We start from the raw sequence: 13,937 nt of genomic DNA on the forward strand, positions 1-13,937 counted from the left end.
TAAAGAAAAACAAAATCAGTTTTAGAAGTAGTCAGGTAGTCAGGGGTGGGGAAAGTTCCCTTGGTTCCCATTCTTCTCTGCCCAAATACTTTCCTAGGACTTGCCAATGTTTAAAGCCCACAATTAGAGCTTAATGTATTCCAGAATTAGTGCTCCATTCCTCCATTAGTTTGAGCTAAACAGGAGCTCTCCTTGGACTTTATTTTTTTGGGGGGGAGCTTAATTTTTTCAAGCAAAATAGTATCATCTATATTGAAAATATATTAAATTAATGATATTCAAAGAAAAGAACACTTCACTTACCTAGGATGGTTACTTCAAAATGTCCAAGGCTCCGGGCACTCTTAAAGTCATCAAGGTTTGGGGGCCTTCCCTCTGGTGGTATGTACTTTGCAGGCTGAGAATTAAACTGCTCCGTAAGAAACTTTCTCTGCTCGAAAATAAATTTCCGTGGAATACTTTCAGGATAAACATGGCTGTAATGCAGGTGATCTATTAAGCCAAACTTTTTCTCTCTCCATAGCTGACTTTCCCACTTATCGCTTATAGTTTTTCTGGCTTTCCCTGCGGTACTAGTACTTGCACTTTCTCGACCTGTTAAAGACACAATGAGATAGACACAATGGACCTGCAAACTAACCAAATCAAGTCATTCAGTACAAAAAAGTACAGATTAATGAGGAATAGTTTAATTAACTTTAAAAATCAAACAACCACATATAAAATGTAAATTGAATGTCCAAAAGATAATTCTTATTAAAGTGAAGAGAGAACTAAATTCATTTTCAAAATAAACTTTTCCTCCAAAATATTAAAAACTGATATTGTTTTTCTCTGTTGCTGGAATTATGAAGATTTGTAATTACCTTCCTTACACTTTTTCTGTATTTTCTAAACTCTCTTAAATAAACATATATTCCTTTTATATTCAGTGACAAATTCAAGTTAAGTCAAATTCATAACTCTTATAGATGGGACCACCATTCACTATTGGTGGAATTTAAGCTTCTAATAAAATTTGTTAATCTTTGCTAAAAGGAGCCTGAACAGATACAAAATACAGTCTTTTTCATGGATATAACTCTCCTTCAAGAAAGCCACTTATTATATATGATACTCCTTTCAGATCTAAATAACATGGAAAACAAAGAGGGGACTAAACTCAGATGAAAGATCTCTTCAATTCTTGATTGTTTTCTATCAAGTCAATTTATCACTTATGTACAGTTTATCTAACATATTTAGTCTATAAGGCAGAATACAATTTCTCCCCTACACATTATGACATTCATTCATTCATTCTTTCTTTCAGCAAATAATTATTGAGCACTTATTATATATATTCCAGTAACTGTGCTAAAGAATTTGGTAAAATAATATTTTAACTGAATAATACACCCTGGGAACTGAAGACACATGGCAGAATCAGAAAAAATAGATTTTGGAACAAGACTCTCATGTTGTCAGTTCTGCTAGCTGAGACAAACTGACAGCTACTCTGTTTCAGAGTTTACCAAGGTTGCTGAATTGCTTCCTTGCAGGTGGCCTATGCTATGCCTTGGTGCTTATTATTATCCTAGCATAAAAAACCTTGCTAAGGCTGAAGGGGGTTTCAACAGCAAAGTTTCAATGTGGTTAATATACCACTTCTGCTTTTGAAACATACCCTATTCCCACACCACTTTCTTAGTTTTTTAAACCTAGCCAGAGACTTACTAAAAATTTCTTATGGGGTAAAGTACTAGACTGAGTTGTAAGAGAAAATAAAGAAGTTGAATACACATTTCTTACTCTCCAAGAATTCAAACCACTGCAATATTACAAAAGAGTTTAATTCAAAATTCAGTTGATGAACACACTTAACTTCCTATAATAATGCTTGATAACAAAAAGGATAAAAAATGTAATTGCACATGAAAAAAGAATGGAATTAATCAAAGCCAAGAGAAAAACTCAGTTAATAGCACTAAACAGAACTGTAGAATGATTTAATCTTTTTTATTTTCTAAGATAGTTCTCCTTTCCCCAAACTAATAAAAGTACATAATTAGAACAACAATAATTAGCTTTACAATGACTCAAGTTATAGTGAACATTCCTGACTTATTTGTTCTAAAATATAGCATGCAAATAACAAGTTATAAGCTATTCCAATTTTTAAAAATTAAATAATCATATCTACCTTACAGGAAAAAAAAATCCTATGACTGACCCTGTCAAGAATAAGTCAGAATATTTGCTATGCTTTGTTCGAGTGTTGATATCAAGGACTGGCAAGGTACAAATGTTTATTTGAAAAATTCCTCTGAAAAATCCTTGCTTTGTTTTTTAGTTTGGTAACTTGGGACTGTAAGTACCCTACCCTGATTATATGTTCACAATTATTACAAATGGATATGAATTCAATACAAGAGATACTGTCAGTCACTGTGAATAACAAGATTTCAAAGGCAATAATTAGGAGACAAAAATACATCTAGAGTTCAGGTTTTTCTAAAAATATGATGGAAAATTATGAACTGGAATTCTTTTATTTTTAGTTTGAATACTACTAAAATTACCATATGAAACACATTATGTTTTTAAGCCTAATGCACAACAAAGATACAGGTTAATTCCCTAGTAAAATTATGTTTTTGCAGATATATATGTATATAAATATATATATGATTATATGTTATAATTATAATAATAACTTATTTTAATGATTCATTTTACCCTAATTTCTGGTGAGAACAGACTTATGTTTTAGTGGGGAAAAATTTTAGTAGAAGACCACATTAAGGTTGTGAGGTAAAAAATATACAGTATAAATGTATGTATGTAGGCATGGTAATTTTGTTTCTTCACAAAATCTACTCTGAGCATTTTATTATATAGATAAAAATGATGGGCAGGGGTGTATGGAAGCATTTGGGAGGGTGAGGAGCTATTTTCTTTGCCTCTTCCCCCCTTCCATCCACTAACTCCACCTTGGTGTAAGATCTACAAGGCTAGAAAAGAACAGGGTATTTTTCACTCAGTAGCAAGTATAAAACAGACTTTTTAAAAAAGTGTGTAAGTCAGAGGCTACCTGTAACGTTTTATGATCTCAGTAATACTGTTATTGTCATACTCAACAGTGAAAAATTTAAAGCATTTTCTCTAAGATCAGGAACAAGACAAGATACCCTCTCTCATCACTTTTCTTCAATAGAGTATTGGGAGTCTTAACCACAGCAATAAGACAAGAAGAAAAAAAGGCATCCAAATTGGAAAGGAAGAAGTAAAACTGTCACCATTTGTAGATGACATAATATACATATTCCTAAAGTCGCCACACACACAAAAAAACCTGTTAGAACTCAAAAACAAATTCAGTAAAGATGCAGGATACAAAATCAATATACAGAAATGTGTGGTATTTCTATACACTAACAACTATCAGAAAGAGAAATTAAGAAAACAATCTCACTTACAATTGCACCAAAGAATAAAATACCTAAAAATAAATTTAACCAAGGTGGTGAAAGACCTGTACTATAAGACACTGATGAAAGAAACTGAAGATGACACAAACAAATGGAAAGATATTCTGTCTTCATGGACTAGAAAAATCAATATTGTTAAAACGTCCATACTACCCAAAGCAATCCACAGATTCTATGCAATCCCCATCAAAATTCCAATGGCATTTTCCACAGAACTAGAACAAGTAATTCTATAAATTTGTATGGAACCACTAAAGATCCTAAATAGCCAGGGCAATCTTTAGAAAGAATAACAAAGCTGGAGGTATCATACTGGCAGATTTCAAACTATACTACAAAGCTATATAGTAATCAAAACAGTATGGTACTGGCATAAAAACAGACACACAGATCAATGGAACAGAACTGAAAGCCCAGAAAGAAACCCACATATATACGGACAATTAATTTATGACAAAGGAGTCAAGAGTATACATTGGAGAAAGGACGGTTGTTTCAATAAATGGTGCTGAAAAAACTGGAAAGTCACATGCAAAAGATGAAACTAGACTGCTAACTTACACCATACACAAAACTTAACTCAAAATGCATTAAAGATTAGAATGTAAGACCTGAAACCATAAAATTCCTAGAATAAAACATAGGCAGTAAGCTCCTAAGGCACTAAGACATCAGTCTTAGAGATGTGTTTCTGGATCTGACTCCAAAGCCAAGGGAAAGAAAAGCAAAAAGAAACAAATGGGATCACATCATACTAAAAAGTTTTTGCACAGCAAAGGAAACCATCATCAAAACAAAAAGGCAACCTACTCAATGGGAGGAGATATTTGCATATATCTGATAAGGAATTAATATCTAAAATACAGAAAGAATTCATACAACTTAACAATTTAAAAAAAGAAACCTGATTAAAAAAAGGGCAGCGGATCTGAATAGTCATTTTTTCAAAGAAGACATACAGATGGCCAATAGGCACATGAAAACAAGTTCAACACCACTCATTACTAGGAAAATGCAGATCAAAACCACAACAAAATATCACCTCACACCTGTTAGAATGGCCATTATCAAAAAGACAAGAAATAACTATTGGAGAATATGTGGACAGAAGGGAACCCTCACACATTGTTGGTGGGAATATAAATTGGTGCAGCTGCTAGGAAAACAGAATGGAGGTCTTTAATAAAATTAAGAGTAGATTTACCATATAGATTTAGCTGTTCCAATTCTGGGTATTTATCCAAAGAATACAAAAACACTAATGTGAAAAGATACATACATCCTTATCTTCGTTGTACCATCATTTACAATATCTCCAATAAACATCTTAGAGCATGTCTCCTTGTGTACCCAACACATAGGTCAGAGGGTATAACATATTTGGTATTGTCAAATTACTCTCAAAAGTAGTAGAACCACATTTATATAAGAAAGGGGAGCATGACTCTTTTTCTTTGAAATACTTACATATCTGCTTATATTATAAAACAAACAATAGAAAAATACATCATAGAATGAATTAAAAAGTTACCTACAGTGAGTGAGAAGGAATCAGGTGCAGGGAACGGGATAAAAGCTAAACTTCTTTAAATATATATTCTTTTTCTATATTTGACTATTGAACCATGAAAATAATTTAGAAAATTAAGTGTTTATTTAAATAAAGCAATCCTTAAGCATCAAAATAAAAGAAATGAACCTAAATATCTATCCACCGTATAACCATACAGAGAGAAATATCACAAGTGGCTTTAATGAATAATAATTCATGTATCCCTAGTTGGCATATTCCAAAGACAAAATAATTGCAAAATAAACAAAACAAACCTTAAATTGTTTATAGGAAAATTGTTGATGCAAATGTTCAGGTGATTATTCTGGAACTGTTTTTATATGTGGTGAGTGGAAGCAAACAAATTACTATGTAATATTCTGATTCTATCATCTCCAGGGTCTTCAGATGCAAGATTCTTGCAGTGGAAAAAAGCCTCTTCTAGCTTTATCTCCTAAGTAAAAATTCTGTAGTTGTGAATTTGAATTGAAAATATAAAAATGAAATCAAGACATATTTTGTCTTAACTAAGCAACCAGTCAGCTGAGTACATTTTCTAGTTCTGTCCACTGCAAAGGCCTAGAAATAATAACTAAACCAAAATCAATCAACACCCATAATGCCTAATCTGTAGTTCTTAAATACCAGAGCTCTGTGGAGAAATAGCTGATTCCATGTCTGAGGCAGAAAATATTCACAATGAGCATGGATATACTTTGTCAAGCCAGATATCAAAAAGCTATTGCAAACCATTAAAGTCATATCAAAAGGACTCATAAGCAAATTTTCAGAGTTTCCTACTAGCCAAAAATGAAATAGCTTGACCAGTGATGAGGATGGTAATTGCGACAGAAAGAAACACATCAAATATATTTAAATTCATGAGTTTATAACATTATTAAAAATACCAAAAACAAACAAAAAACTAATTGGTGATCTTTGGAAAATTCTAGGCATCCAACTCATTATTTTGAAAATTGATAAAGAGAAAGAATCAAGTATCTATCCTGCCTTTCCTCAATGAATGGTACATTTTAGTAACCAAATAATAAATTAGAAGTTTCTCCTTATAAAGCTATTTCAGCTACTAAATGAAGGAATGATAGAATTAGCTTATGACCACTTTGCAGCCTCTTATGAATTAATGGACCTAAGCATTTATTATCAGCAGCCACTAACAATATAAAGAAACAATAAAACTTTGTAAGTTGAGCAAAATGGCAGAGTGGGCAGCTCAAAGCTTCCATTCCCCACACAGAAACATTAAAAAATATGCAGAAACTGTCAGAAAAGACTTTGTCAGAAATCTAGAAAACAATCAAATGTTTACAGGAACAAAGTGAATGCCAAATCAAGAAAAAGGTCACTTGCAGGGTGCCGGGGTGGCTCAGTCAGTTAAGCGTCTGCCTTCAGCTCAGGTCATGATCCCAGGGTCCTGGGATTGAGCCTCCCATTGGGCTCCCTGCTCAGCAGGAAGTCTGCTTTTCCCTCTCCCTCTGTCCCTCCACCAAATTGTTTTAGCTCTCTCAAATACATAAATAAAATCTTAAAAAAAGGAAAAAGGTCACTTAAAAATATTAGGAAAACTCTGTGGAATTTTTACTTGCCTTTGTCCCACCCTCTCCCCAGCAGGGTAGCATTCTTGAAGAAAGCAACCTGCATTTCTAGTATGGGAGCCTGGTCCAAGGTTCTAGAGGGAGCAGAGCAGATGTTATTCACGAATTATTGTGTAGGTCTGTTCAACCTGTCTGGAAGCTTTCTGAAGGACGAATACAAGACTCCTGTCTCTGTTTCACCTAATCTGGAACTCAAATAGGCTGGAATAGCAGTGGTCATTGCTGGAAAACATTAGAAGGTAGACAAACAACCCACAGACACCTGGGGCAGATTACAGTTGAGACATAAACACCCTAAGGCCAGAGAGGAAAAGCCAGGGACAATGTTTTGTTGGGACATTGGTGCATTCAAAAGCATTCCTATATCTTGGGAAATTTAGAAAGCCAAGTGCACACTCAGGGAAAGATGCATATGCAGAAAGGACCTGAGACCTTAACCTTTCACCCTGGGCTGATTCCTAGGCTAGGTGTAAGTCTAGCTAAGTACTGAAAGAGAGCCTGAATATAGAGCCAATCTGCAAAGACTGAAAGGCTAGTATCACAGTTTTTAGTTCATGTTATTCAAAGAAATACCTGTCAAAAAAAATAGCTTAATACCTGCTAAGTAAAAGAAATTTCAATGATCACATGCAACAAGAAATAGCCAGAAAAAATTCTGGGAAATGTCACGAGACAAATGGACTACTACAACTTTTAAAAATTAATAAACCCTGACAAATCCTGAGAAGAATTTCCACAGTTACCATATTATAATATTTTTATTTCTAGGTTTTGCAAAGAAATCAAAATTATACAAATAAACAGGAAAGTATGGCCCTTTCAAATGAACAAAATAAATTGATAGAAACAGTCTCTGAAGAAGTCTGAACTTTGGACATTTGATACAAACACTTTAAAACAACTGTCTTAAATATGTTCAAAGGGCTAGAAGAAAACATGAACAAAGATCTAAAAGAAACCAGGAAAATAATGTATGATAAAAGAGAGAATATCAATAAAGACAAAGAAATTATAGAAAGGAACCAAACAGAAATTCTAGAGCTGAAAAGCTAAATAATTGAAATGAAAAATTCACTAGAGGAGTCAAAAGCAGATTTGAGCAGGCAGAAGACAGAATCAGTAAATTTGAAGGTAGTTCATTGACATTATCTAGTTTGAGGAGCAGAAAGAAAAAAAAAAGAATGAAGAAAAGTAAACAGAATCTAAGGGACTGGTGAGACACCATCAATCAGACCAATATTCACATTATAGAAGTCTCAGAAGGAGAGGAGAGAGAAAGGAACAAACATAATGGCCAAAAAATCCCCAAATCTGATGAAAGTTATGAATGTACCCATCCATAAAGCTCCATAAACTCCAAGTAGGATAAACTAAAAGAGATCCACACAAGGAAGGTTCTAATCAAACTGATGAAAAACAAAAAAAGGGGCACCAGGAAAGCAGCAAGAGAAAAGTTACTCTTCATGAGTAAGGGAGCCTCATTAAGATTAATAGTAGATTTCTCATCAGAAACCACAAAGCTAAAAGGCAGTAGGATGTCACATTTAAAGTACTGGAAAAAGACCACATCAACCAAAGATTCTATATCCAGAGAAAACAAAGGCAGTGGATGATATATCTAAATTGCTAAAAGAAAACAAATATGTGTAAACCAAGGGTTTTATTTGAGAGAGAGAATGAAAGAGAGAGAGCACAAGAGGGGGGAGGGTCAGAGGGAGAAGCAGACTCCCTGCTGAGCAGGGAGCCCGATGCGGGACTCGATCCTGGGACTCCAGGATCATGACCTGAGCCGAAGGCAGTCGCTTAACCAACTGAGCCACCCAGGCGCCCCCAAACCAAGGGTTTTATATCCAGCAAAACTGTCCTTCAAAAATGAGGGAGAAAGTAAGACATCAGAAGATTAACAAAAGCTGGAGGAGTTTGTTACCACTAGACCTACCCTACAAGAAATTCTAACAGGAGTCCTTCAGGTTGACATGAAAGGACACTAGGCAGTAACTTAAAGCTTTATTTAGAAATAAAGATCTCTACTAAAAGTAACTACACGGGCAAGTATAAAAGCCAGTATAATTGTATTTTTAGTTTGTAACTCTACTTTTTATTTTTTACATAAAAACAAACATCTATAAAACAAAATACAATATGATTATAAATCATGTTATAGAGCATACAATGTATACAGATGTAATCTGTGACAACAGGAACATAAATGGGGGGATGTGAGAGCTGTATAGGAACACTATTTTTATATGCTATTGAACTTAAGTTGATATCAATTCAAACTACATTGTTATAAATTTAGGATGTAAAACTTAACCCCCATGGCAACCATAAATAAAATATCTAAAAATATATATAAAATGAAATGTGAAGGAAATCAAACCAAGTCACTATAAAAAATCTACTGAACACAAAAGGCGGCAGTAATAGAGGAAATGAGGGGCAAAAAAGGTATAAGAGAAACTGAAAACAATAAATGGCAGAAACATGTCCTTTTGTATCAGCAATTACATTAAATATAAGTGGATTAAATTTTACAAATGCAGAGACTGGCAAGTGGGAAAAAACAGGCAAATAGATGCTGTCTATAAGAGACTCAATTTAACTTCAAAGACACAAATAAATTGAAAGTAAAAGAATAGGAAAAGCGATTTTATGCAAATAGTAACCAAAAGGGAGCTGAGGTGGCCATACTAATATCAAAGTAAAATTAAAGTAAAAAAAAAAAAAAACTGTTACAAGAGACAAGGGAGAACATTATATGCTGATAAGAGTCAAGTTATCAAAAAGATATAACAACTATAAATTAATATGCACCTAAAAACACAGCCCTGAAGTATGTGGAAAAGAACTTTTACAGAACTGAAGGGATAAATAGACAATTCTACAATAATAGTGGGTGACTTAGATACAGCACTTTGAATAATGGATGAATACCTACAGAGAAGGTGAGTAAGGAAAGACAGGTGCAAATAACACTATAAAACAACTAGAACATATATGGAACACTTTACCCAACAACAATGGAATACACATTCTTATCAAAAACCACATGAAACATCTCCAGGATAAACCATGTATCAGGCCAAAAAACAAGCCTCAATAAATTTATAAGGTTTGAAGTTATACAAAATATCTTGTTTGTTTGTTTTCATTATTTTTAGGTTTATTGAGGCATAATTGACAAAACTTGTATATATTTACAGTGTTCAATGTGATAGTTTGATATATGTATACACTGTGAAATGATTACCACAATGAAGCTAATTTTCACTTCCTCACAGTTACCTTTTTTGTCATAACACCTAAAGTCTACTCTTAGCGAATTTAAAGTATTAAATATAGTATTATTAATTATAGCTGTTATGCTGTACATTAGATTCCCTAGAACTTATTCATCTTATAACTTAAAGTTTGTATCTAATGACCAACTTCTCCCCATTTCACACAACCCTCAGCTCCTGGCAACCTCTGATCTCTCAGTTTTTCTGAGTTCTACTTGTTTAGATTCCACATATAAGTAAGATCATACAATCTTTGTATTTCTATGTGTGGGTTATTTCACTTAGCACAATGTCCTCCAAGTTTATTCGCATTGTCAGAATGGCAAAATTTCCTTCTACTTTATGGCTGAATGCTATTCCATTATATATAGATAGACAGACAGATCACATTTTTTTATCCATTCATCAGTTGATGGACAAGAAAGTTGTTACCATTATAGGCTGCTGTGATAATGCTGCAATGAACATGGGAGTGCAGATATATCTGTGATACTATTTTTATTCCCTTTGGATATATACCAGAATTAGGATTTCTGGAGCATATGGTAGGTTGATCTGTGTTCAGTTTACTAAAGGACCTGCATACTGTTTTTCAAATGGCCATATCAATGTACAATTTACATTCCCACCAACAGCACACAAGAGTTCCTTTTCTCCATATCCTTGCCAACACAAAGTATCTTCTATGACCACAATGGAATGAAACTAGAAGTTAATAATTGAAGGAAAACTGAATAATTCACAAATATGCAGAAATTAAACAATACACTTGTGTGTGTGTGTGTGTGTGTGTGTGTGTACAGTCTGGGTTGCACACCATTAAGGCCCTAACCCCTGACTTGAAAATGGGCAGTAGCTGCAGAGAAAACCTGCATCAAATGTGGATTTCTTTATTTTTTAAAAAAGATTGTATTTCTTTATTTGACAGAGAGAGACACAGCGAGAGAGGGAACACAAGCAGGGGGAGTGGGAGAGGGAGAAGCAGGCTTCCTGCGGAGCAGGAAGCCCGATGCAGGGCTGGATCCCAGGACCCTGGGATCATGACCTGAGCTGAAGGCAGATGTTTAACCAACTGAGCCACCCAGGTGCCCCATGGATTTCTTTAAATAATACACTCTTAAGCAACTAATAGGTCAAGAAGAAATCACAAAAGAAATTAAAAATACCTGGACATGAGTGAAAACAAAAATACAACATAAAGCTTATGGAATGCAGTAAAAATAGCTATCAGAGGGAAATTTATAGCTGAAATAGTAGAATTAAAAAAGATCTCAATTCAACTACCTAACATTATACTTTGAGGAATGAGAAACATAGAAAACTAAACTCAAAGTTAAGAGAAGGAAATAATGATGCTTAAAGCAGACATAAATGAAATGGAGAATAGAAAAATAAGAGAATCTATGAAACCAAAGGTTCGGGCGCCTGGGTGGCTCAGTTGGTTAAGCGACTGCCTTCGGCTCAGGTCATGATCCTGGAGTCCCGGGATCGAGTCCCACATCGGGCTCCCTGCTCAGTAGGGAGTCTGCCCCTCCCTCTCATGCTCTCTGTCTCTCATTCTCTCTCTCACAAATAAATACAATCTTAAAAAAAAAAAAAAAATTAAAAAAAAAAAAAAAAGAAACCAAAGGTTCATCATTTGAAAGATCAACAGAATTGTTCATCTTTACCTAGACTGACTCCCTAAAAAAGAGAGAAAACACAAATAATTAACATCAGAAATGAAAATGGGATTCATTACAGAAATAGCAAGTTTTATAACAGAATACTATGAACAGTCATATGCCAACAAATTAGATAACCTAGATGAATAGAGAAATTCCTAGAAATAAATTGCCTAAACTCATTCAAGAAGAAATAGAAAATCTCCACAGATCTATAACAAGAGATTGAATGAGTATTCAAAAATCTCCCAAACAAGAGAAGGCCAACATCAGATGGCTTCAATGGTGAATTCTTTTTTTTTTTTAAGATTTTATTTATTTATTTGAGAGAGAGAGAATGAGAGAGAGCACATGAGAGGGGTTAGGGTCAGAGGGAGAAGCAGACTCCCTGCCGAGCAGGGAGCCCGATGCGGGACTCAATCCAGGAACTCCAGGATCATGACCTGAGCCGAAGGCAGTCATTTAACCAACTGAGCCACCCAGGTGCCCTCAATGGTGAATTCTATTAAACATTTAAAGAATTAATACCAATCCATCTAAAAAATCATCCAAAAAATAGAAGATGAGAGAATATTTCCTAACTCATTTTATGAGGGCAGTATTACCCTGATACCAAGGTCAGATAAAAAAACCACTAGAAAAGGAAATGACAGACTAACATCTCTTTATAATAATAGATGTATAAATACTCAACAAAATCCTAGCAAACCAATTCCAATAACTTCTTAAAAAGATTATACACCATGACCAAGTACAATCTAGCCAAGAAATGGAAGGGTAGTTCAACAAAAAAGATCAATAAATAGAATACATCACATCAATAGAATGAAGGAAATACCACATAATCATCTTATTTGATGCCAAAAAAGGCATCTGAGAGCCTGAGTTGGAAAGCACATGTGGGAGGAGCACATTCCCTAGCTGAACAGACACTGTGCCCTGGGATGGCTTAAATTATCAGAAACTAGAAAGTTATTAACTAGAAGTTAATAATTAATAAACCAGGAAGGTTTCTGATAAGTTCTGGCAGGGCAAACATTCCAGAAAGGAGAAAGAAGATGGCAGTGGAGTAGGGAGGACCCTAGGCACATCTTGTCCCATGAACACAACTAGATAACCATGATATCATCCTAAGTACCTTAAATACCCCATAAATAGACCTGAAGACTGACAAAAAAGTGAGAGAAGAGGCCACACCAAAGAAGGAGCAGGAGACATGACTGGCTTTTCTAATGCACAGAAGGCAGAAACTTAGACAAAATGCCAGGATGGAGGAATCTACTCCAAATGATGGAACAAGATTAGGCCATGGCCAGAGATCAAAGTGAAACAGATATAAGTAACATGCCTGATGGAAAATGTAATGCAACAATCATACGGTACCCACTGGGCTTGAGAAGAGAAGACATCAGTGATACCCTTACCACAGAGAAAAAACAGTTAAAAAAGAATCAATCTGAGATGAAGAATGAAATACATGAGATTGAAAACAGGCATGATGCGATTAGCATTAGGCTGGAAGAAGCAGAGGAATGAATTAGTGACCTAGAAGATGAAATAATGGAAAATAATGAAGCTGAAAAAGAGAGAGAAAGAAGAATCCTGCAACAAGAGAATAGACTTAGGGAACTCAGTGTCTCCATCAAACGTAGTAACATTTGTATTACAGGAGTCCCAGAAGAAGAAAAGAGAGAAAGGGGGGAAGAAAATTTATTTCAAGAAGTAATAGCTGAAAACTTCCTTAATCTGGGGAAGAAAAAAGACATCCAGATCCAGGAGGCACAAAACACCCATCAAAATCAACAAAAACAGGCCAACACCAAGACATATTGCAATTAAGTTGGCAAAATATAGTGATACAGAAAAAATCTTAAAAGCAGCAAGACAAAAGAAGTCCTTAACTTAAAAGGGAAAACCCATAAGGCTAGCTGGAGATTTCTCAATAGAAACTTGGCAAACCAGAAGGGAGTGGAATAATATATTCAAAGTACTGAATGGGAAAAATCTGCAGCCAAGACTACCCTATTCAGCAATGCTACCATTCAGAAGAGGAGAAATAAAGAGTTTCGCAGACAAACAAAAACTAAAGGGGTTTGTGAGTACTAAACAAGCCCTTCAAGAATATTAAAGGGGACTCTGAGTGGAAGGGAAAGACCAAAAGTGACAAAGACAAGAAAGGAACACAGAAAATCTCCAGGAACAACGACAAAACAAGTAATAAAATGGCACTAAATACATATCTGTCAATAATCACTCTGAATACAAATGAACTAAATGCTCTAATCAAAAGATACAGGGTCCTGTACCTCTGAAACAAATAATACATTATATGTTAAAAAAAAAAAAAAAGA

The 13,937-nt window shown here is 34.6% G+C and overlaps 1 protein-coding gene across 2 annotated transcripts in view; it reads right to left on the reverse strand.

Annotated features, from left to right (window-relative positions):
- The window catches only part of RADX (RPA1 related single stranded DNA binding protein, X-linked), an 81,531-nt gene that overhangs the window by 18,671 nt on the left and 48,923 nt on the right, over positions 1-13,937 (reverse strand). For both annotated transcript variants that reach the window (XM_032392831.1, XM_032392830.1), the window contains exon 12: positions 304-594. In XM_032392831.1, coding sequence (XP_032248722.1) covers positions 304-594 — 291 coding nt within the window. The remainder of the gene's footprint in view (positions 1-303; positions 595-13,937) is intronic.

Source organism: Phoca vitulina, unplaced genomic scaffold, assembly GCF_004348235.1.
Source record: "Phoca vitulina isolate PV1807 unplaced genomic scaffold, GSC_HSeal_1.0 scaffold69, whole genome shotgun sequence".
NCBI classification, from domain to species: domain Eukaryota; kingdom Metazoa; phylum Chordata; class Mammalia; order Carnivora; family Phocidae; genus Phoca; species Phoca vitulina.